Source organism: Micromys minutus (genome assembly GCF_963924665.1).
Source record: "Micromys minutus genome assembly, chromosome: X".
NCBI classification, from domain to species: Eukaryota; Metazoa; Chordata; class Mammalia; order Rodentia; family Muridae; genus Micromys; species Micromys minutus.
In genome coordinates, this window is record NC_137970.1 from 83,408,704 (window position 1) to 83,430,072 (window position 21,369).

Below are 21,369 nucleotides of genomic sequence, written 5' to 3' on the forward strand. Positions count from 1 at the left end.
CATAGTATAGTCAAACAGCAGCATCTATAAGGTGTTTACCATGAACTGGGAAACAGTCTAAATTTCTTTGTGAATTAAGTAATGCAATTTCCCTGTTCTCTATATTCTACAGATAAGGAAATTAAGGCAAATATAGCTTAGGGAAAGTCTGCACTTAATAAAGTTCAGATGAAAATACAAGTCTGGTTGGCACAATATAGCATCATTACTGTTATTTTGGTGTCTGCTAAATAGACTATTTTCCCTTTTGAAAACCCCCACAACTTCCCTTCTTCCCTCTTAGAACGCTGAGGGAAGAATTAGGAATAGAACCTCTTTTTCTTATCATGCTCACTTATGTTTTTATTTCTCTCATTTTCTGCCCTTTCTCCTGTACTTGGTACTATTTGAAGGCCCGAACTCTTTCTGGAAGTACTGCATCTTTTCCTGGCTTCTCTGGGGACTCTTACAGCAGCTAAGCTTCAGAGACAAGTCTGTTTATGTTTCCCAGAGTCAAGATAAAGTGGTTGACCTCACGCTTGAATACTATGCTGAAAAACTCTGTGCCTGCCTAACACAATAGCAAAGAGATATTTGCAAACTACTGATTGCTGGCAGTGACTAAGTTTTTCTGCAGGGTAAGCAAGATTGTCTCTGCAGCATTAGGAAGGGGAGGAAATAAATGTAGAAGAACTTGCTTTAAACTGACTACGAGGGCATCCCCACTCCCTCTTGGTTTCTGTTTTTCATTTTTCATATATTTTTCAAGAAGGGGCTGTGTTTAGGCCTTCAGCGCCACACTTCTTTCCATTTTCCGTGATAAATTAAGGATGGCTCACAGACATGTCAGGCCTGATAGCCTCATTGCATGCAGTTGTTCGTAAAGGCAACAATTTCTAACTTGAAAATACAGATGCAAGGATGTCCTGTTGATCATTTTCATTCTGTGTCCCAGAGATGCTCCAGCTATATCAAAATGATAGGGTAGGTCTTTTTGACTTTTCCCTGGATGTGGGGAGGGCAAAGGGAAGTTATGTGTGTACAGAAGTGGTTTTTATTAAAATAACAATAATTTCATTCTTGTCCTTTGATAATTTCATACAGTGTATTTTGAATACATTTTACCCTTTCAACTGTCATACAGTGTATTTTGAATACATTTTACCCTTTCAACTGCTCCCCCGACCTTGTTCCAAAGCGTCTCATTCTCTCACACCCAACTTTGAGGTTATTTATCTTATTTATTTACTTTTCTTCTTTCCATACTGAGTGCAGTTTGCATTGTGCAAGACCTGCTGGGGGAGGGGGGACTTCAGATAAAGTCCCAGCACAGAGGACTGGGAAAGGTGTAATCCCACCACCAGCTGAGGAGCCATTAACAGAAGTGTTGTTTATTTAAGCATTTAAATTAAATGCTTGTGGCCAAATGGTACTGCAGCACTGCAGAAGGGAGCAAAGCAAAAAAAAAAAAAAAAAAAAAAAAAAAAAAAAAAAAATCTATTTGTGAATACGGAACTAGCACCTGTACTCAGCAAAAGCACATTTTAATCACTCCCATAGAACTACCTCTGGTCCCTTTGGATATGAAGTAATTTACCTTGCCTGCTGCAAGGAAGCTTATCGACTATAAACACGGACCCAGCAGATTTGAATTTCTTTGCTCCCTTTACTGTCTCATTGTTAGATACTCCTTGCCAGATTTCCAGATGGAAGCTGTGCCAAATGGTAGACTAAGACTTTCAGTGAGAAGAAAATGGTGGCTTTTCATTAGTCATGCTGAGAAAAGTGAGACAGAGATGCAACAATTCCAGGTATCAGTCAGATGGCATCACTTTTACTCCAGCACCTTTTCAGCTACGTATGAGAGGCAGGTTATGTCATGTTCCATCAATTAAAAACTGTCTAACCATCAGGACCTCTTGTCATTGTATTGACATGAAGCAGATATCCACACCAGCAAAGGACCCCTTTTTTTAATGTTATGTTTCATTTTCCTCAACATTAATAACAGGCTGGTCAAACATTGCTGACATCACCCATTGTTGTTTGAAATTTCATCTAAATGAAATGATGGGGTATATACTATATTTCTACATTTCTGGTTTCTTTTTACTTTCTTTTACATGTATTCTGGTAGATGTTTACAGTCTTTAATTTGGGTACATACTTAGTAGTAATACTACAGGTTCATGAGATAGAGGTAGGTTTAATTTTAGTAGATACTATCCAAGTATTATCAAAGTAATTGCACAAGCCAACACGTTCATCTACAATTGTATGTAAGTTCCAGTGGCTTCATTGTTCTGGGTTTTTCATTATTAGTCCTTTCAGATGTACTTGTTCTTGTGGAGTTTGATATATCTGCCTATGGATTGAATTTGCGTTTATCTCATGAGTAATACTAACAAATGCTGATTTGTATACTTGTAGGTCATGTAAATAACCTTTTCTCTGAAGTAGTAGTTAATTTCTGTTGTCTTGATTATAGCATTTACATTGCCTTATTCTTATTCATTTATAGGAGTCTAAAAATATGTGCACTTCTATTGGGACTATTTTCTGAATATTTTCTATCTTAAAATTGACCATTTTACTCCCTTGAGAGATCTTTTGATAAATGAGAGCTCTTTGTTAATTTAGGGCATATGTGATACATTTTGGTTTTCTAGGGTCACGGAACTTTTCTCCTGTGGTTTGGGCTACATATTGGTTTTATATTTTAGATTCCAGTCTTCCACCCCTTTCAAATTGTTAGTATTTGATATATGGTCATGCTCTTGGTTCCATTGTTTGTCTAGCCACATGTCAGTACTATATGATTTTAACCTCTGTAGCCATATATTTAACCTTGCTATTTTAAATTAATTTTTAATTTTATTACCATGTAATATTGTATAACTTTGTGGTATATGGCAATTTTTGTATGTGCATACAGCACCATATTTTTATACACACATAAATATGTACTTATAAGATTTTTGTTTTGTTTTATTTTATTTTGTTTTTTCTTCTTTGCTTTTTTCTCCCAAGACAGGGTTTCTATGTGTAACTCACTGTCCTGGAACTCACTCAGTAGGCCAGGTTGTCCTCAAACTCAGAGATCTGCCTTCCTCTGCCTCCCAAGGGATGGGACTAAAGACATGCACCCCTACCTCCTAGGTAACATGCACTAGTGGAAATAGGGTAATTACATGTTTTTTCTTTAAGATTTGTATTTTCTCTAAGATTGAGATATTTGAGTTACTCTTGTCTTGTTACTCAGAAAATATACACTTTGTTGTGAACCTATTGTGCCATAGAATCCGGAACATACATGTTTCTCCTATCTAACCTTGCATCCCCCTTCCCTGTGGCCATTCCCAGTTTCTAGTAGTCAGTATTATGCTGTCAAATTGATATTTTGTTTTAGCTTCCACATATGGGAGGGATGTCTTCCTTTGTTTCAGGTTTGATATCTGGTAGTATACATGCTGTTCCTTAAGAGGCCCGGCTCTTTGCATGTGCTGTATGTTTTAGAATAATTTTGCTCCAAGTGTCCTTCCAAAGTAGTCTTGAGCTTATTGATTCACTGTCCTCCTCTATGTCCCTCTCACTTCTGATACTAGGTACCTTTTGGAGGAGTGTACTTGTGTTGGGAGAACTTCCTGCCCAGGGGCCAGCCTAGACTTCAGCTTATTCCAGGTAAGGAAAGCTGCCCATGCATACGCCATGCTTCCACTGTGCTAGCCTCCTGCAATTCCCAAGAGACATGCTGAAATCTCTCGTTCTTTGGTGGTAGATACCTTCTGACTTTGGCGGAAGCTTTATCTTTAACTTATGCCCAGAATTAGCAAAATGCCACAGGAAGGAAAAAGCCAGCAACTATCAGCTCACATTAGAGAGTTTGCACTTGCTTCCAGCCCTTTCTGATACCCTACTGATTTTGTACTTTGTTCCCCCTACCCCATCTGTGTGTGCACTACAATTTTTGGTTGTTGCAGGAATGTTTTCAGACTATTTGAAAGCAGAACTACAGAAATCACTTTCTAGGACAGCACCTTTGTCCATCTTGATTTGATGACGGGTGAATAGCTAGTTTCCAATCACTCAGATAAATTCAGAACAGCAAAAACGGGGAGCAAACACATATCTTTGAAAGCTCCATGAACTACCGATTATGGCATGGGTGCCATAGGATCCACTTCTCTCCACCGATTAGTAGCAGACATGGTTAACTCAGAATTTAGCTGATTTCTGGGGATAGCAAGTGAAGGAATGTTCTCAGTTCTATTTTTGTTTAGGAGAATGGGATGCCAGCTCTAGACTCATTAAAGCAAACATGTTAGTATAGATACCCATATGTGAGCCCTTTGACCTAGGTCTTTGGAAGTTAGTCCTGGGCTAACTTCTATTCCATACCATGTGGCGGGCCATATGTCAGATAATACCCAATATTTTTAATCATAACTTCATATAGTTATTTTCTTAGGAGGATTAAATGCACTGATGGGTAAAATTGGTTTCTTGGTGTTTTATATGGAATGGGCCTTTCTTCTACAAATTTGAGAATTTGTTACAATTTTATAGACTTACCATCTCATCTGACAAGCTTTTTGGGTAGGGGGCTGATTCTGTTCCGTTACTTAAGGAAGGGCAACATACAGTAAAATGCACAACTTTTTTCAGTTACTTAAGGAAGGGCAACAACATACAGTAAAATGCACAACTTTTAACACTAGCAATCAATGAAATTCATCAATTTCATGTTCTCCTATAACCTAAAACTCTCTAAATATAATCGTTGACACCATCATAGACAGTACACCTATGTGTCTCTAATTACTTCTCATTTCCTTAGACACAATTATTCCCTTATTTTTGCATAGTATTTTTTCTTGAATTATACATGAACAGTATGCAGTGTTTACTCTTATGTCTATTTTTTCCTACTAAGTATAATATCTTTCCTATTAATATGCGTCTCTATTAGCAGTGAACTTCTTTTTCTATCTAGGTTAGTGTCCTCCTGGGTGAATATTCATCAACTGTCTAAATTTTGGCAATTGACACAATCCCCAAATATTATGGTTTCATGCCATAACTCGTCACCACTATAATCAAATGAACATGCTCATTTCTCATCTAAATCAACAGAGTAACCACTGTCAGCTCCATGAGATTCAGTATCATCAAACGACCACTTGTTATAGTTTTTAGTGATATTTTATCCATTGAGAAGACTGCTGTGATATGGAACTAGTGTCAGTTCCTTTAAGAATTGGTAGACTTATTAATCGTATTACCTAATTAATAAGAATGAATGAAGAACGTTTACAATTTATTGCACAATGACGTCTGTCCCCAGGATGCAGGACAATTGGAAACCTTAATGAATTAATATTTAAAAAATACCAAAGCCTCTAGCAATTCAGATATAAAAGGCCATGAGTCAAAGATACTAATAAAAACAGTTAAAGACTCTGAGTAATGATACATCCTTTTCCAATGGAGGTGTTCAGGAGAGAGATGTAAACCACTTATGCGCATTTTATGCTGAAATCCCTGAGCAAAAAATACATATCATGGGAATTCAAAGGAAAAGAGAGGCACTAGATCTTCATTGGGCTGTCAAAAAGGAAGACTGGTAGCCAGAGATCTCATTTAACCTCCTAGATGCGCCTTGATAACTATGCCCTGTAGCTATAATCTGCAGTGTGGATAAATGGTTAGTGGTACTGACCTTTTTTACTTGTCTTTTTCTATTATTAGATCTGATTGGCTGTTGTGCTTTGGAAGTGGCAATCTGGTGGTGATTATTATAGTAATAAACGACTAGTACAGACATTTTGTGAGCGATTAACCAACATCACCCAAAAGTTTTGTAGTCCTGCTAGACTCACTCTGTGCTTTGATCACCATCATAATCACACCACCTGCCTGAGCCATGGAAGCTGTGTCAATCCCTGCACTGGTTGCTGGACTTATTGATTGTGTAGCCCAGCTAATAAGAATAGCGGAGGAGCTATTACAGTTCATCTCGCAGGAACAAGCTCTCTCCTTGCAACAGAGTGCCAGAGCAGAAGAGGCAGAAGAGGCAGAAGCACCTGCGCCACCGCCACCACCGCCGCCGCCACCGCTGCCGCCGCCTCCTCCTCCCCAGGAAGATTCCCTACCGGATCTTGCAGATCTTTCCGACTTAGAATCAATCCTTTCAATAAGAGAAGATGAAGACCTAATTTTTGACATGGATGAAGCCATGATAGATATTAACGAGATATATGAGGATATTCTTCCTGCGATAAAGGATGATACAGAAAGTGAGTGAGAGCCAGCATGTGAAAAATCATCATTCTTTTATTTTGTTTTCTAAGCCTCAGCAATAGCTGTTTTATTCAAGTTTTGCATAGATTCACTATTAGTAACTTTTAGATTAGGTAAACCTTGATTTCTTTTTGACAAAACCAATTTTTCTATGTTTTAATCAAAATAGTTGTATAGTTCTTGCTTTACTTGAACTATTAGGATTCTTCATGATAAGACCATAGCAAGGAGAAGAATCTGCCTAAGAATAGAATGATGAACTGATGAACTCTACCAATACTCATACCCGGAGTTACTGCTCTGTGATAAATGGAAGTTCTAAGGGTAGTGTTCTCCAGCATGGGAGTACAGTGTGGACGTCCTCGCAGACTCTACTACATTGACATATTGTATTGTAAAGAGGGAGGTTTTTATGGCAGAGTAAGTAAATAATTCTGAGACTGCAATATCACTAGGCAATAAAAGTATAGAAAGCTTTTCCTGATTTCCTGGGGCCAACCTTTTGAGAATTCTGTGGTCAAGATATTGAATGAAAGACTGCTGATGAATTTCCATCCACACATGCTGATGTGTGCTGAAAGTCTTCTGCAATATTTTCCTCTGGTGAATATTGAAGCTGGTACCAATAAGCAAAGAAAGAAGTTCTAGAATGGCATGAAAGGGACTAACAAAGGCTTCTTCAATGGAAAAATCAGCAATTATGTCATCAGCCTGGAGATAATGGTCTACAAGGAGAAGTGGACAGTGGACATCTTCTTGTGTATAACTGCGTTTAAGACAAACACTTGGGAGGCTTATTATGATAAGACCATTAAAAACTTAACCAATAACATATGTTATTGAGAGGTAAAAATAGAAATAATATGTAGACTGGTTTTGAGGTACAATAATCCTCCACATGTCAGAAGGGTGAAATAGAGTGATTGAAACACCCCCACTCTGAAACAGAGATCAATTAAATAAGTGTGCCATAAATTCACCTATTATACCAACTTCTGCCGTCCAACCCCTTTACTTCCATGGACAGGCAGGATGGCCTTCTTACCAATTTACAAAGATTCCTAAAGTACATCATAGTTAAAAAGATTGATAGATGATTTAATTCCGATGATTTCAGAGCCAACTGACGTGGCAGATACATGACAAAAATACACAGAGAACAAATGAAAATTATGTCAAAATGTGATTAGTTAATTGTATATTACAGTAGAGAGTACACTGTAGCACCTTGCTACAATAACTTTAATAATCAAAGTGAGTTTTATTTTCCCAGTATAAAAAGATTTTAGACACACAAGCATAGACAGAGGAGCAAATAGGCAATGCACTGAAAATTAACCTAATTTTTGTTAGGAGATTGGAGACTGAGAAATTGGAGGAAGCAAGAAAAAAAGTTTATTTTTCCATTCCAAGCAGAAATGTTAATGAATAATAATTATTATAATTAGTGAAACATATATGATTATTTTTATATTTTATAAGAACATTTACCAACAATAATAACAACAATAGACTTGTGTGAAGGTTTAAAGATAATCTACACTTTAAGTAAGGATTTAGTAACAACTAGGGGATATACGTACTGCCACCTGGGAAATTTGAACTGTAGGAGATAGGGTATAATTTTCTGTCAAAATGACACTCAAATTATAATTACATGAACAAAATCAGGAAATATATCCAGAAAGAGGCTACCAGTCTACTATATATTTGTGAGCAATTTACCTGAGAAAGAGCAAATTATGCTCTGCAAACATGATAGACACATTAAAGGGTAGATAGAGGTCCAAGTAGAACTCTAGAATATGGGCTTTGTAATGTTTCCATAATAAATTAGTAAGACTTTGTTAAAAGTCAGAGAGCATAAACAACCAATAAACTCAATCAGGTTATAACAAGAGAAACCTGTAAGTCTCCTTAAACAGTGCCTTAAACAAGTAATAGACAGTGTTGTTCTCAAACATCTGAAAAAAAAAGATGCTGCAAGTTTATCATATGTGGATGTGCTTTGCCTATTGCATTTCAGTATTTCCTTTGATTGTAAAACTATGTGCACTTCAGAACTGTCAAGATGTAACTCTATTTAGAGAAATGGACTGTTGTATCAAGCATGTTGGCTATATGGAATGGGATTAGAAAGAGAGTTATAGGTGACAAGGAACAATCTTAGCAATAAGAAACTCCTCAAGAAGAACAAGAGCTAGTGGGGAAGGTATTTTTAGTAGAGAGAATGTTTTAACTTGCTAACAGTTAACATAGTTGTGTGAGATGGGGTTATTTCCTAAGTGAGTTCATTTACCTGTGCCTTATAAAAATTAGCCACCCATAAGATACTGGTAGAAATAACTGGTTGATAATTGACACGGATTAAGTAGATTGAGAGTTAAATTAAAAGGAGAAATTCAAACAATATGCTTATTGATGGTCTCTGATTGAGATGTTGATTCTTATCCAGAAGACTGGAGCGAGTAACTAGTTCATTATCCAAGTAGCCTTGTTTTCATCTTTGTGAGGTTAATGCCAAAGTCAGATTTTGTATGGAATAGATAAAGAGAGAGGGAGAAAGGCTCTATATTCTGAGACCAACTTAAAGGTGTTAAAATCCAGAAAGACAGGCTGGTAAATGGCACTGAAGTACACGATACAAATCTTCATTCCTTACCTGAGGTAGCTTCTGACAGTATATACTTGCATCTTTATATGTAACCATTTCTTCAAATTATTAGGTTATAATCACTTATGATCTTTATTGCCTATTGCTATAAACCAACTTGACTGCTTTTAAGAGATTTTACCTAATAAACATTGATTTAAAAGCCAAATAATTGTAGTCACCTTCAATTGCCTTCTAGTAAATTTCTAGTCTACCAAATTGCCACAAAAGGACTCTGTTCCACAGATGTCATAGAATAAACCACCAACTAAAGAATACATATGGAGGGACCCATGGCTTCAGCTGCTTATGTAGCAGACGCTGGCCTTATCTGACATCAGTGGGAAGGGAGACCCTTGGGCCTGTGAAGGCTCAATGACCCAGTGTAGGGGAACGCTAGGGTGGTGAGGTAGGAGTGGGCAGTTGAGAGTGGGAGCATCCTCATAGGAGCAGAGGGGATGGGGGATATAATGAGGTTTCTACAGGAGAAACCGGGAAGGGAGATAACTTCTGAAATGTAATTAAATATTATAACCAATATATCAAAAAGAAAAGGCCCTTTAGAGAAGAATGCATGCTCTTTCATTCTCACCCAAGATTTTGTTCCCAAGAGCGATACAGTACTTGTTTATGTTGGCTCCTGGCTTCAGAGGGTTGCAGTTGACAAGAGTGAGGAGGGAGTGGTGATGACACAGCTCAGTTTACGGTATTAAGTGCTCACACGCCTCAATACCAGGAAGCAGTGACTATGGCCAGGAGAAGTGATAAATAGAACGTCATAAGGCCTGCTTCTAGTGACCTACTTTTAACACCCAGGCCCTATTACCTAAGGCTCTACAACCTTTCAAATAATGCCATGAGCTGAAGACACAGCACTCAAAACATGATCTTATAAGGAAGAATTCACATTCAAGTCACAACATTCTGTCTTTCTCTCATATAGGCTTGTCACTGTTTGACAGTGCAAAATGCTTTAAGTCCAAGGGTCCCCTAAGTTTTAATGGTTGTAACATGGTTCAATAATTCAATATTGGAGTCTGTTCTCATTTTCAAATAGTCTTCTATAATTCTGCATCAAATAAAATAAAAATCCAGAGCTCCATACTGAAATACAATGTTATCTGCATCCCACCAATGAAGAAAAGTGGATACATCAATAAAACATTGTGATTACAGGCATGCGCCATCATGCCCAGCTGGCTGTTCATCTAGGTTTTCCTTTTTGAATACTTCTCCCATTCTCATGCCGAAGTTATTGCTTTATCAATACCTATGGTCTGTGAGATTCCCTGCCCCCCATTCCTTTACCAGTCTTAGGGAATTAATGACATTGGGGAAAACTATTCTTTAAAACTGTTTCCAACTTGTTTATGGGTTCTCAACATGTAATCCTCAGATTGAATTTGTTCCATTAGATGATGACGTAGGACCCACTTAAACTAATAATTAGGCTGGCGATGTAAACAAGAAGACCGGAGTTCAAATCCTACAAACCCACAAGAAAAGCTAGGCATGGTTGTACATGCCTGTACATGCCTTCACCACAGTCCGATGTGAAGAGCGGGAGGGGAGGGTATGACAGGAAGGAGGATTAGAAGTATTTGGCCACCAACTTAGCTTGAGGTTCAGTGGAAGACCCTGCCTCAAGGAAATAAAGCAGATAGTGATGGAGTAGTGGAACCATTCTTCCTCTGACCCCCGTGTAGATGAATGAGTGCTACATCTATACCCATATGTGGATACATCATGTCACATCCGTGGATGCACACACTCAATCATGTGCAAACCTAAAAATACTATTAAATGAGCAGAAGGGAAATGAAGACTCACAAAGACCAAAAACAAACTGAAAAAAAAATAAAGGAAGGAAAGAAGGAAGGAAGAAAGGAAGGAAGGAAGGAAGGAAGGAAGGAAGGAAGAAAGGAAGGAAGGAAGGAAGGGAAAAAAAGGAACTTCGGAGCCAGAAATGGTGGAACAAATGTGTGAAGTCGGTACTTAGGAAGAAGGTCAGGTGGCTGAGGCCAGCCAGAGCAACACCACAAATAAAAATATGTGTACCCCTTCCCCCCACAAAAACTAGGGAAAGAAAACATATATAAGAATAATAAATAAAAATGAATATGTTTTCCTCCTCTGACTATGAAGATACGCAAACTACATGCCTTTAATGAAAAATTTCTTAAAATTATTAAAAAAATATTTATTTATTTTCTGCCTATTGGTATTTTTGCCTGTATGTTTGAATGTGTACCACATCCATGCCTGGATCCCACAGAGGTCAGAAGAGAACACTTCCTGAAACTTGAGTTAGAGATGGTCCTGGGTCCTTTGTAAGAGCCATAAGTTTTCTTAGCCATTGACCCATCTCTCTAGCTCCATTTCCAAGGAATTTGAGGGATTTTATTTATCATAGAAATTCTAAATTCACTAGATAATAGAGTGAAGATAAAGTTATATTTCACTCATTTATTTGTGTCCAAAATAGAAGTTAGCCACATAGTTTCAAAATATATTACATGAAGAAAATTTTTATCTATAAAATAATCAGTGATCAAGTGTATTCACATTATAACAAATTATGAAGATGGTTATTCTTACAAATTTTATGTAGCCAAAGACTCTAACGTTAAACTTGTGAAATGTCTCCAAACAAGGAGGACTGGTGGTTATCCTCTGTATTCCAAACACTGAGAACAGTACTTCATGAGGATTTGTTGAATGATAATATGCTTTCCTTTCAAAGAATCAGGTGACTACATTTTTAGTCACAAAGGAAATTCACAAAAGCTGTCTGCATCAAAGATGAGTAGCTCTGTGAGGCCCACACAACCTACACATATGTTTGAAGCCTTAAGTGGTAGAAAACTACTGAGCCTGGCTTTGATGCTGTGGACACTGAGAGCTTTAAGCTTCCAGGTGACTGAGGTGATCTCAGCTTACCTCTTTCTGGTGATATTTGATTGCCACCTTCAGCTTGGCCAGGTCATGGTACTTCTGTGGGTCAAGTTCTTCACTGTGGTCATCTCGATGGTTGAGAATGATCTCCAGTTCTCGGGAGCTCCGAGCTTGGTCCAGCAGGTCCTTGGCAAAGAGCTTACATTGTTGGGAGAGCTCCTCATATTCAGCCTTGAACTCATTTTCCACCTTGCTCAGCTCCTTGAGTTCCCAGCCCAGCCGGAAGGCTGTGAGGATGGGGTCCTCACTTGATAAGGCAATGAGCGAGGGACTTGCCAGTGCCTTATATATGTTCAGTCGGGACCTTGAATGACGTAGGCTGTCTACTTCTGAACTGGATACACACTCCACACAATTGCAGCGAATTTGGTGGGGTCGTGGGATAGTGACTCTCTTTTGGACAAGCAATTTGATGATTTCATAGTTGTTGGTGTGGGCTGCCAACATGATGGGAGTGATGTCTGGTGTGAACTCAGAGAACTGGGTGTCCATCATCAGAGTGGGAACCTACACACATGAAATGAGAAACAGAGAGAGACATAGTTATAGTTAGGAGCATGAAGGAACATTCATTGGTAACTCAGAAGTGGAATTTTTCTTTCTCTTGTAACTGCTCCCCCCAAACAGTTAATGTTTGTGAACTATTGTGTTAGTGGCACTTTCCTAAGCACATCACTCATATTTACTTATTTAATATTCACAACAACCCAGTTGGTAAATATTCTTCCCATGGGAGGAAGCTGAGAGAGGTTAATGGACATACCAAAGATTATGTAGTTTTCAGTAACAGACAAAATTCAAACCAGATAGTGTCACTTTTGAGCTTAGCTAAATTTATGTTAGCATAAAATATCCAGTTCTAACTAACAGAACAAGGGAAACAAAGAAGTAGAGGTTACTGCTCCTGGCCTTCTGGAGCTGAGTTGAACAAATCATAAAATGCATAATGGTTCATGATGTTATATGTATAGCTCTAGTTGAGCTGTTGAGAGTGCTGGAATTTTGACTTGAAATACCAAAGACAGACAATCACTTTGAAGATCATGCAGCTAAATAAATACTGGCAAAAGGAAAAGTCTCTCACAAATGGTATTGACTTTGTATGCATACGGAAATTTAGAAGGCTAAAAGACAGAGCTAATTAATTCAATTTCTTCTAAGTCGAGAAAGATAAGGTATTCTCAAAAAGTAATACCGTAAATGAGGAATTCCAGATGTGGGGCAGCACTGTTAATGAAAGAAGGACCTTTTCTAAAACTGTTGTCCCTAGGATACGATGTTTGTTGAAAATGGGCACTATAGCTAAAATGTACAGTTCCTTATGTCTTTAGGAGCACAGCCAAAGAAGTGCAGAAAACCTGATCAATAAATTTAAACAGCCCTCTAACTTGAAAATATATCTCTGGGAACTGTTTTCAGATGAATAAAAAGAGCAAGAGGGTCTGGGGTCACAGCTGAGTTAGTGGAGTGCTTGTCTATCATGCACAAAGTATCTGTAATCTTAGCACCTTGGGGATGGAGGCAGGAACATAAGTCCAAGGATATATACACACATATGCACACACACATATATACAGAGGATACAGAATACTGTTTCCAGATGAAAATGAAAAGGAAGATGAGGGACCTCCCTAGACACACAGAAGAACTAGAAGAGAAAGGAGGAGTGGGAAACGACAGGAAGGGATCTGAGTATGTGAAGCATGAGTAGCATTCCAGGAAAACGGGAAATGCTGATCTTATCACATTTGAGGAAAAGAAGAGCACTGTGTCAAAGTTCATGTTTCATGTGTGCTGGGCAGAAAAGAACAGGGACAGCCGAGATTCTCATAAAGTAGAATATTGCTTTAATCAACACTTTCATTTTATTTTTTTTAAAACACCAGCAGTAACAATCTAGAATTGCGCATGACCTTACAAAAGCAAGAGTTACCGCTTTTCTATTCTATTCGGCTTCCATCTCCCCTTGTATAAGGGACTTCTAGACAGGGGAGTGGTCAGAAAGAAAGGGGACAGAAAGGTGAGAAGAAGCAGACTGCCAGGAACCTGCATCCCTTGCTGAGTAGCTGCATTGGCCTCCATTGCTAGGGCAGAGAAAGGAGTAAACATTGTAAAACTCCGAGAAAGGGAAGCTACAAACATAACAGCAGGAAGTGAACAACTTGCCTCATAAAATAAATTGGACGGAGGAAAGAATAATCTCAGAAATTAACATAAGCCTACAGGCTCAGGAAGAAATAGGCCTGAGTGGGCCTGGAGAGGAACACAAACACAGCTGGCATCCAGCCACGGAGTGGGGAGAGACGGAGAGAGCAGTTTGTCATAGGCTGCTCAGAAAGAACAGAGTTGAGATCAGGGGAAAAAAAATCTATCCTTTCTCTAGCTAGGGATGGTTTTCAATCTTTGTCATTATCTAAAAGGGTGAGGAGAAGGTGGAGTGGGTGACAACCTGGTGGACAGTTTTCTCTGGGCGAGGGCGGAGGCGTGGTCTGCTTCCTAACACGCTGCTCGCTGTGGCCTCTCACCCACGCTTTCCCTGCTCTGTGCTTCTCAGCCTCGTTTTCGTTCTCTTCTTCTTGTCAGTGCTGACAGGACTGTCCAAGACCCAAAGCAGTGCCCATGATGACGTTTAGCCATGGAGCTAGAAGGAAACTGTCTACACTTGAAACATGAAAAGCTTTCTGGAGCTATTTAATTCTAATAAAGAGCATTGTGACCCTCCACTTCATTTTCTGGTTACCTGAGACCAGAGAGGACAACTTTTCCAAAGAGAGGCACCTTCATTGACCGTGTCTTCCCTGCACCTGCCTATTGAAATACCAGAGGCTCTAGATTCTATCCAGAATAGCGATTTATTTTTCTGATGCTGCTTTAAATTGTTCTCTGTCTTGCAATTTGCTTATTTGCTTCCTTGTAGTGAGCAGAGATACTTGTCAACTTGAGTCTAGGATCAACTGATGGGCCTCTGGCAATGAGAAACTAATAAATCAAAAATAAAAATAGACAGTTCTCAAAAAAAAAATACAAAAGGACACCATATGGATGTCCCAGTGGTTAGCACAACTTCCTATTCAATCATGAGAGCTAGAATTCAGGTCCTAACACGCAAGTTGGATGGTTCAAAATCACCTCTAATTCTGGTCACAAGGATCCAATGAAATGGAAACTTCTAGTTCTTTGGCATGTTGTGTCAAAATATGTTTTTCTGGAGCACACAGGTGAAAGGATGGATGAAGGAGTATAAATATTACCCCACAAACAGTGGCAGACAAGCACTGAGCCTTGGTTTGGTTTGTTCTTCCTTGTTATTCTTCACCAAAGACACACACGTATTGATTTGTCTTACATAGCGTTGTTGAGCTCAACTTGTGGTAATGCTGTCATTGAGAGAAACTGTCCCAAGAACTACTCGTGAGGTTTCAGTGGCAGCTTGTCTCTTCCTCAGCCTCACCTTAGGTCTGTTGGCAAACCTGGTGGTTTCTTTAGGATCGAACTTCAGCTGCCTGGTGTCTGCTTGCTGATAGGACTGAACTGTAGCTGATGAATTGTGCCTGGTGTCTGCCTGCCTAGAGGACTCGTCTGCAGCTGTTGAATTTTGTGTTTGCTATGGGACTGAACTGCTGCCAAAGAAGATCAAGCTCGCTACCAAAGAACTATTGCCGAACAGGTCCACTTCCCCCATGTCTTGATAAATTTTCTCTTCTACTACCTCTGCTGGGTGGTGAGCTAGAGGAGAGGTTGAACTTTTGTTCCAAGTAGGATGCAACAAGCCCAGTGACCCTGAGTTTGATTCCCAGGACACAAGTAAAGGTATACAGTGAGCTCACAAAACACCACCATGCATGATTGAGGAAGGTTACCATTGTCAGCCTACTTCACTCAACATCCTGACTGTTGGGGTTGCATAGGGCATTGCATTTATTTTATTCATGTCGGAATTGATGTATCTTTCATACCTATGTCATAGTGTGTCATAAAAAAACTTTCCTCTGGATCAATAGATTGATATATTTGATGAATACATTAGTTAAGAAACATCAAGGTCTCTGTAAAAAGGCACAGGAGGAAGGTGTAACATGATCACTTTGGGAGCAGGAACCAGGAAAGTGGAGACATTCCAGATAAAGTGAAGAAGAGGCCTGGGGTAATGAGCAGATGTGGTCCAGATCAAAGTATGGTTTTCTACTTAATTAGACCGGAAAATGTAGGAATTTAGTAAAGCACATCTCTGGATATTTATGATGATATTTCCAGAGATGGTAGATCCTGAATGTTCTGAAATAATTAAAGAAGTAATTCTTTGATTGATTCATAATATGAGGATATTATTGAGAGATAGTGAAAAGATGGGGGAGAACATAGTTGGAGGTAATTAGGTTGGGAGAACATTCCTTGGGGACTATATCTTGTCCCCTTTCTATAAGCCCATTTTCTGAGTAACATGAGTTAAACAGCCTTGTTCTACCATACCTACTTGACCTTGAAGTGAATCTTCTGAAACTGTGAGCCTGACTAAATCCTGGTTGAAAATATAACCAAAACAGATTGTGTATATATGTCCTGTCTATATAGGAACATACAACGTTTTTAGCCATAACTGTCATAACAAACACAACTATAGCAACAGAAACACTTCCCAGTAACGTAATTTGAAAAAAAACATCTTAATTTTTTTGAGACAGGGTTTCACTTTGTACCCCAGGTTACCCTCAAGGACAAGATCTTCCTGCTTTGCCCCCCTCCACCCCATAATGTTAAGATCACATGGCTGCACCATTATACCTGGTTTACAATTATTACTTTTGGTTTTATTGGTGTTATAGTCAAAAACTTTGATGGATACAAAACCTTAACAAAAATACCTCATCCAATTATGTGTCTTTTTTTATTGATCTTCTTGCTCAATGCTAGTTAACCTAGAGCTTTCATCTCCCCGTTTCATTTGATGACACATTCATGTCATGTTCAATCATCCAAGTAAGCTTCACCAGTACTGCCTTCTTGGAGGTGTTCTTTTTTATTTTAGAATATTTGTATATAAGTTTATTGACTAAATTTGATCAAATCTTCATGGAGGCCCTTTAAATGTTCTATCTTTATAAGTCAATGATCAGCTATTCTCTTGGGAGGGGGCCAGTATCAAGTCATTAATTATTGATTAACATATCTTGGCCATGCTCCATAGAGGTTATTTGCACTTTAACTGATAGCATCTAGAAATAGCATCGTCTTCTTGTCTGAAAGCTGCAGATTTCCAGGAGTGATCTTTTGGTGACTTAGGTGTGACTGTAGATCTTCCTAAGGCCTTACACTTCATCGTACTATATGTATCCTCCTCTTCTACAGATAGAGTAAACTTTGCTACCAGTCATGACTCTTTCTTAGCAATTGGCAATAAAAGATGAGAATGACTTTGCATTGTGCAAAACAGGAAATTGGAAGTTCTGGTTCCTACATTTTTTGGGTTATTTATACCCTTTAATTAAAATATAATTGTAATGTAAATAGTTCTTTTTAATGCAAATATTTCTTTTTTTTTTAAGTTTACTGATTTTATTACTACTGTAAGGAAAGTTTTACAAGTTGAAATGAAGAGTGGAAAGACATGCATGTATACACACATCATACAATGAAAAGCCAAATGTGAACTGATATAATTGTCTATTTGAGAGTTGTTGTGTTGCTTCCCCATTACCACAAAAATTGCTAGGATTGTTTTATATTCAGGATGGACCTCATCTAGAGAAAGGAGAAATCAGCATATAATAGCCAAGTTTTCAGCTAATCTGAAGATTTTTGACTCTTCTGAAGATCATGGAAGGAATCCAAATTATTTTATCTACATGCAAGAAATCTCTAGACTTTCCTTCTTGTATGCACAGCACAGGATGATTTTTCTTGTTTCTAGGGAAAAATAGCTTTGACCTTGTGATTCTCTAAGTAACTTAAGAAATATAATGGTGAAAGCACACTCTTATGTCTTGTTCAAGTCAGAGAAGTAAGTACACAACACTAGGCCTCTGGGCACCAGATAGTTGAAACAGAAATTTGGAATTTGATCTGACTAAGGCAAATACTTCTTATCTGCTGGGATTCAGATAATCTTGCAGATAATTGATGCTTTGCATACATCTATCAATTTATTTCAATATTCTTGGTGGTATATGACATTTTTTCTGTCAAAGACCAGAGAGTAAATATTTTAGCATTGTGGGACCTTACAGTGCTGCCATTATGATTGGATGTGATTGTATTCCCAACAGAATTTTATTTGAAAAAGCAGGTGATGGCCACAGGATTTAGTTTATGTGCCACAATTTGCAGAGCCCTGCTTACAAATTTCCTTGCTAATTGGTAAGTAAAACAAATCCTTTAGCATATGGTAATTTTAAATTTGTATGAGGATCAGAATTTGTTATTGTCCTTTTAAATATCTTGTGACTGCTGGTTTGTTTGTTTGTTGTTCAGATAGAGGTCACATGCAAATGTCAATTTTATTTTATCTTACTTAAATTTGTTTCTCTTTGAACTATAAAACCAAGCTGAATGATCTTAGGCTTCCAGTTAAAAACCATATCTTTTTTAAAATGAAATAAAAAAGAAGCTGGCAGGGAGGGTAGAAGAAGAGAGGGAAATCATCAGGCTAATAAATTAAATTTGGCTTATATTATCTGCAAGAAACCTGGTACATCAGCTGACGTGATTGAATTTGAAACTTTGTGCTGATGTATGCTAAGGGCATGACCATTAAAGAAGTTACATTGCCTGCCTCTCTCTGGCTTTGCATTTAGATCCTACTGAGTTTGTTCCTACCATTCTCCCAGTGAATCCTGTTGAAAGCTAAGTATCACACTTGTAGATTAATCAACATAGGATAGAATTGCTCAGTTAAGGACTCATCTCTGTAATGAACGGAGTGAGATAAAGTCCCCTTCTTTATATTTTCATCTAAATTCCAGTGAAAAGGATGACAAAGAGGGATCGGTGATGGCATACACAATCTCCCCACTTTGAAGACTAGCTCAAGCTTTTATAAAGCTATTATTCACAAAGGATCCAAATGATGCATTGACTTCCTTCAATCTCATTCCTGAACAGTCTAGACTACTTGGCAATTTTCTGGACCGAGTTTTTCCAGACATAGGAGGTATTCTCAGTAGAAAGTTACCACAGCTGCCTGAAATTTGAATCACCTATTTTCAATTTCAACAGGAAGACCCTTTTCAGTAGCCACTTCACTCATACCCACACTACCATCTGTTCACACTCATCATCCTCTGATGGCTATTTCCTCACAGAACTAGCCTGGTAGCATCATTTGGAAGTGAATCTCCTGCCTTATGCCGAGACTGATAGAAATTGCAATCACCTCTTTTCCACGAACTATGTACCTCCTCCCCATTCTAACATGTCAGAGAAAATCTATGGTCAACCTTGTTCAGAAACTAGTAGAAGTGAAATTTCATTTTTCTGTATTACACAGAAATCGAGAACATCGATATCGAATCACATCCATTATATTCTCCTCTGCATCCCAGGAACGTTAAGTAGCCAATAGTTGCGCATGAGCTACTTTAGAGACAGTCATTGGCATCAGATGGGGAAGAATCTGCTTTCCAGACTTGAAAAAAAGAAAAAACAGAACCATTAGAATTAAGATTTGCTGGATCACATCAGCTGATCTTAATGCTAATTTCTATAACAATTTAGGTTAATTATTTAGATTAGACAACTACAATGAACAAAGTTTATTGGAAGATTGCATCACTCAGCTTCATGTTCCTACAAAAATATAAGAGCTAAGTCACTCATAAAGAGAAAAGATTTAGCTAAGATTTTGAAAGTTCAAACTCAAGATCAGATGGCCAATTAGTCTGGCCTCTGGAAAGGGTGGCAGATGGCAATGGCATGAGTCCAGTTGGAGCAAGAGAGATAGTGCTGGCTTTGATGTCATAAGCCTTTTAAAGGCATATGCTCAACCATACAAAAACCTTCCAGTAAGCCTTGTTGCCTAACAGTCCACAGTAGCTCCTGATAACGTCAACAATAACAGAACCTTTGAAATCAATCTTCTAACATGGATCTAAGGAGAAAATGACCTACATTTAAACCACAGCAAGAAAAAAGCCACAGAGTTCACCTAATTTTTCAAAAGCTAAATAAAACTCAATAATTTGGGGCTGGAGAGATGGCTTAGTGGATAAACCAGTTTCTGTGGAAACATGCCAACTCTAGTTCAGAAAACTAATGCCTATGTAAAGAGCTGGCCATAGTGACAGGTACCTATAACCCCAGTGTGGGTGGGGCAGAGATAGGAAGTTTCTAGGACCTCCATGGTCAGCCATCCTAGCCTAACTGGTTCATGGACCAGTTGAGAACTTGTCTCAAAAAATAAGGTGAGGAATGACTGAAGAAGACACCAGGCACCAACTCATCTTAGGAGGAAGACACATGCACCCACTTACATATGCACACATACATTTGTGCCCCTATGTGAGCATGTGCTCAAATACACTTAATTCAATAATGATTTTAAGAACAAATCAACAACACACAGAACAGTGGCCAGAATCACCTTAGCAAGGATAAGCCTAACACTAAGAGTTAGCATGTTTTGAGTATTTTCTGCATGTAGTGAACATACTGAGGAATATAGTTTAGTCTTCTATTACTCTATGCTATAAGTATAATTTTTCATGTTACATCTGAGAAAATCCATCGAAAGACAAGTTAAATGCCTTAAAGACACATAACTAGGAAGTAGTAGGCAGCTTTATAAGCGTGTGTTCTCTACATTTTCCTGGAAATCATAAAAATGGCCTATGAGTCAAGAAATAAATAAGTCAGGCATACATTTTATTGTGATGGGGCAGATTTCAGGAGTGATGGTCTTACCAATGTATTTCTTGTACTATACAAAAAATAAACTCCTATTTTGCTAGTGTGACCTGGGTTTTAGTTACCACTGCAGAAAGATCTGGGGCTGAATTTGATGCAAACAGCCTTTCAGGAAGGTCATGGTTCTTGTTTCATTTTTATAGGTCTCTATGACTTTTTAAAAAAATGAAATCCCTTTGTAGATTGCTTTTTTAGAAAGAGGATGGCATCCATTCTCAGTCTTCAAGTGACAAGCTGTGCTAATGTAGATAGCATAATAATGGTTTCTGGATAGGTTGCAAAAATCTGGTATAGATATGAGACTGCGGGGTTACCTGGTAACAAATTTGCCACCAACTGTAAAATCAGATTCAATGTACATAACCCTTTATTATTTTACAATAGTTTTTGGATACAGATCTTGTTAAAAACATGCTTGCCAGCAAAATAAAATAAAAGATGAATGAAAAGAGGTGCTTTTTTGTAAACAGAGGAACTGGGGATCTCTATTTAGTTTAGGCAGTTTAGAGCTATAGAGTTGAAAGATGATAATTATGACCAGGTATTCCAGTTCAGGCATAGAAGTGCTTTTATGATTTCAAAAA

General features: G+C 38.2%; 2 protein-coding genes across 2 annotated transcripts in view; one reads left to right on the plus strand and one right to left on the minus strand.

The window, feature by feature from the left end:
* Positions 1-21,369, minus strand: part of TRPC5 (transient receptor potential cation channel subfamily C member 5) — a gene marked incomplete at both ends in the record, with an annotated part of 138,355 nt that overhangs the window by 76,560 nt on the left and 40,426 nt on the right. Inside the window, one exon of the mRNA XM_080910626.1 lies at positions 11,873-12,394. Coding sequence (XP_080766752.1) covers positions 11,873-12,394 — 522 coding nt within the window. The remainder of the gene's footprint in view (positions 1-11,872; positions 12,395-21,369) is intronic.
* TRPC5OS (TRPC5 opposite strand) lies at positions 5,903-6,283 on the plus strand (the record flags this gene model as incomplete). The annotated part of the gene is made up of 1 exon (XM_080910956.1): positions 5,903-6,283. One exon carries the CDS (start codon positions 5,903-5,905, stop codon positions 6,281-6,283), a length of 381 nt encoding a protein of 126 aa, XP_080767082.1.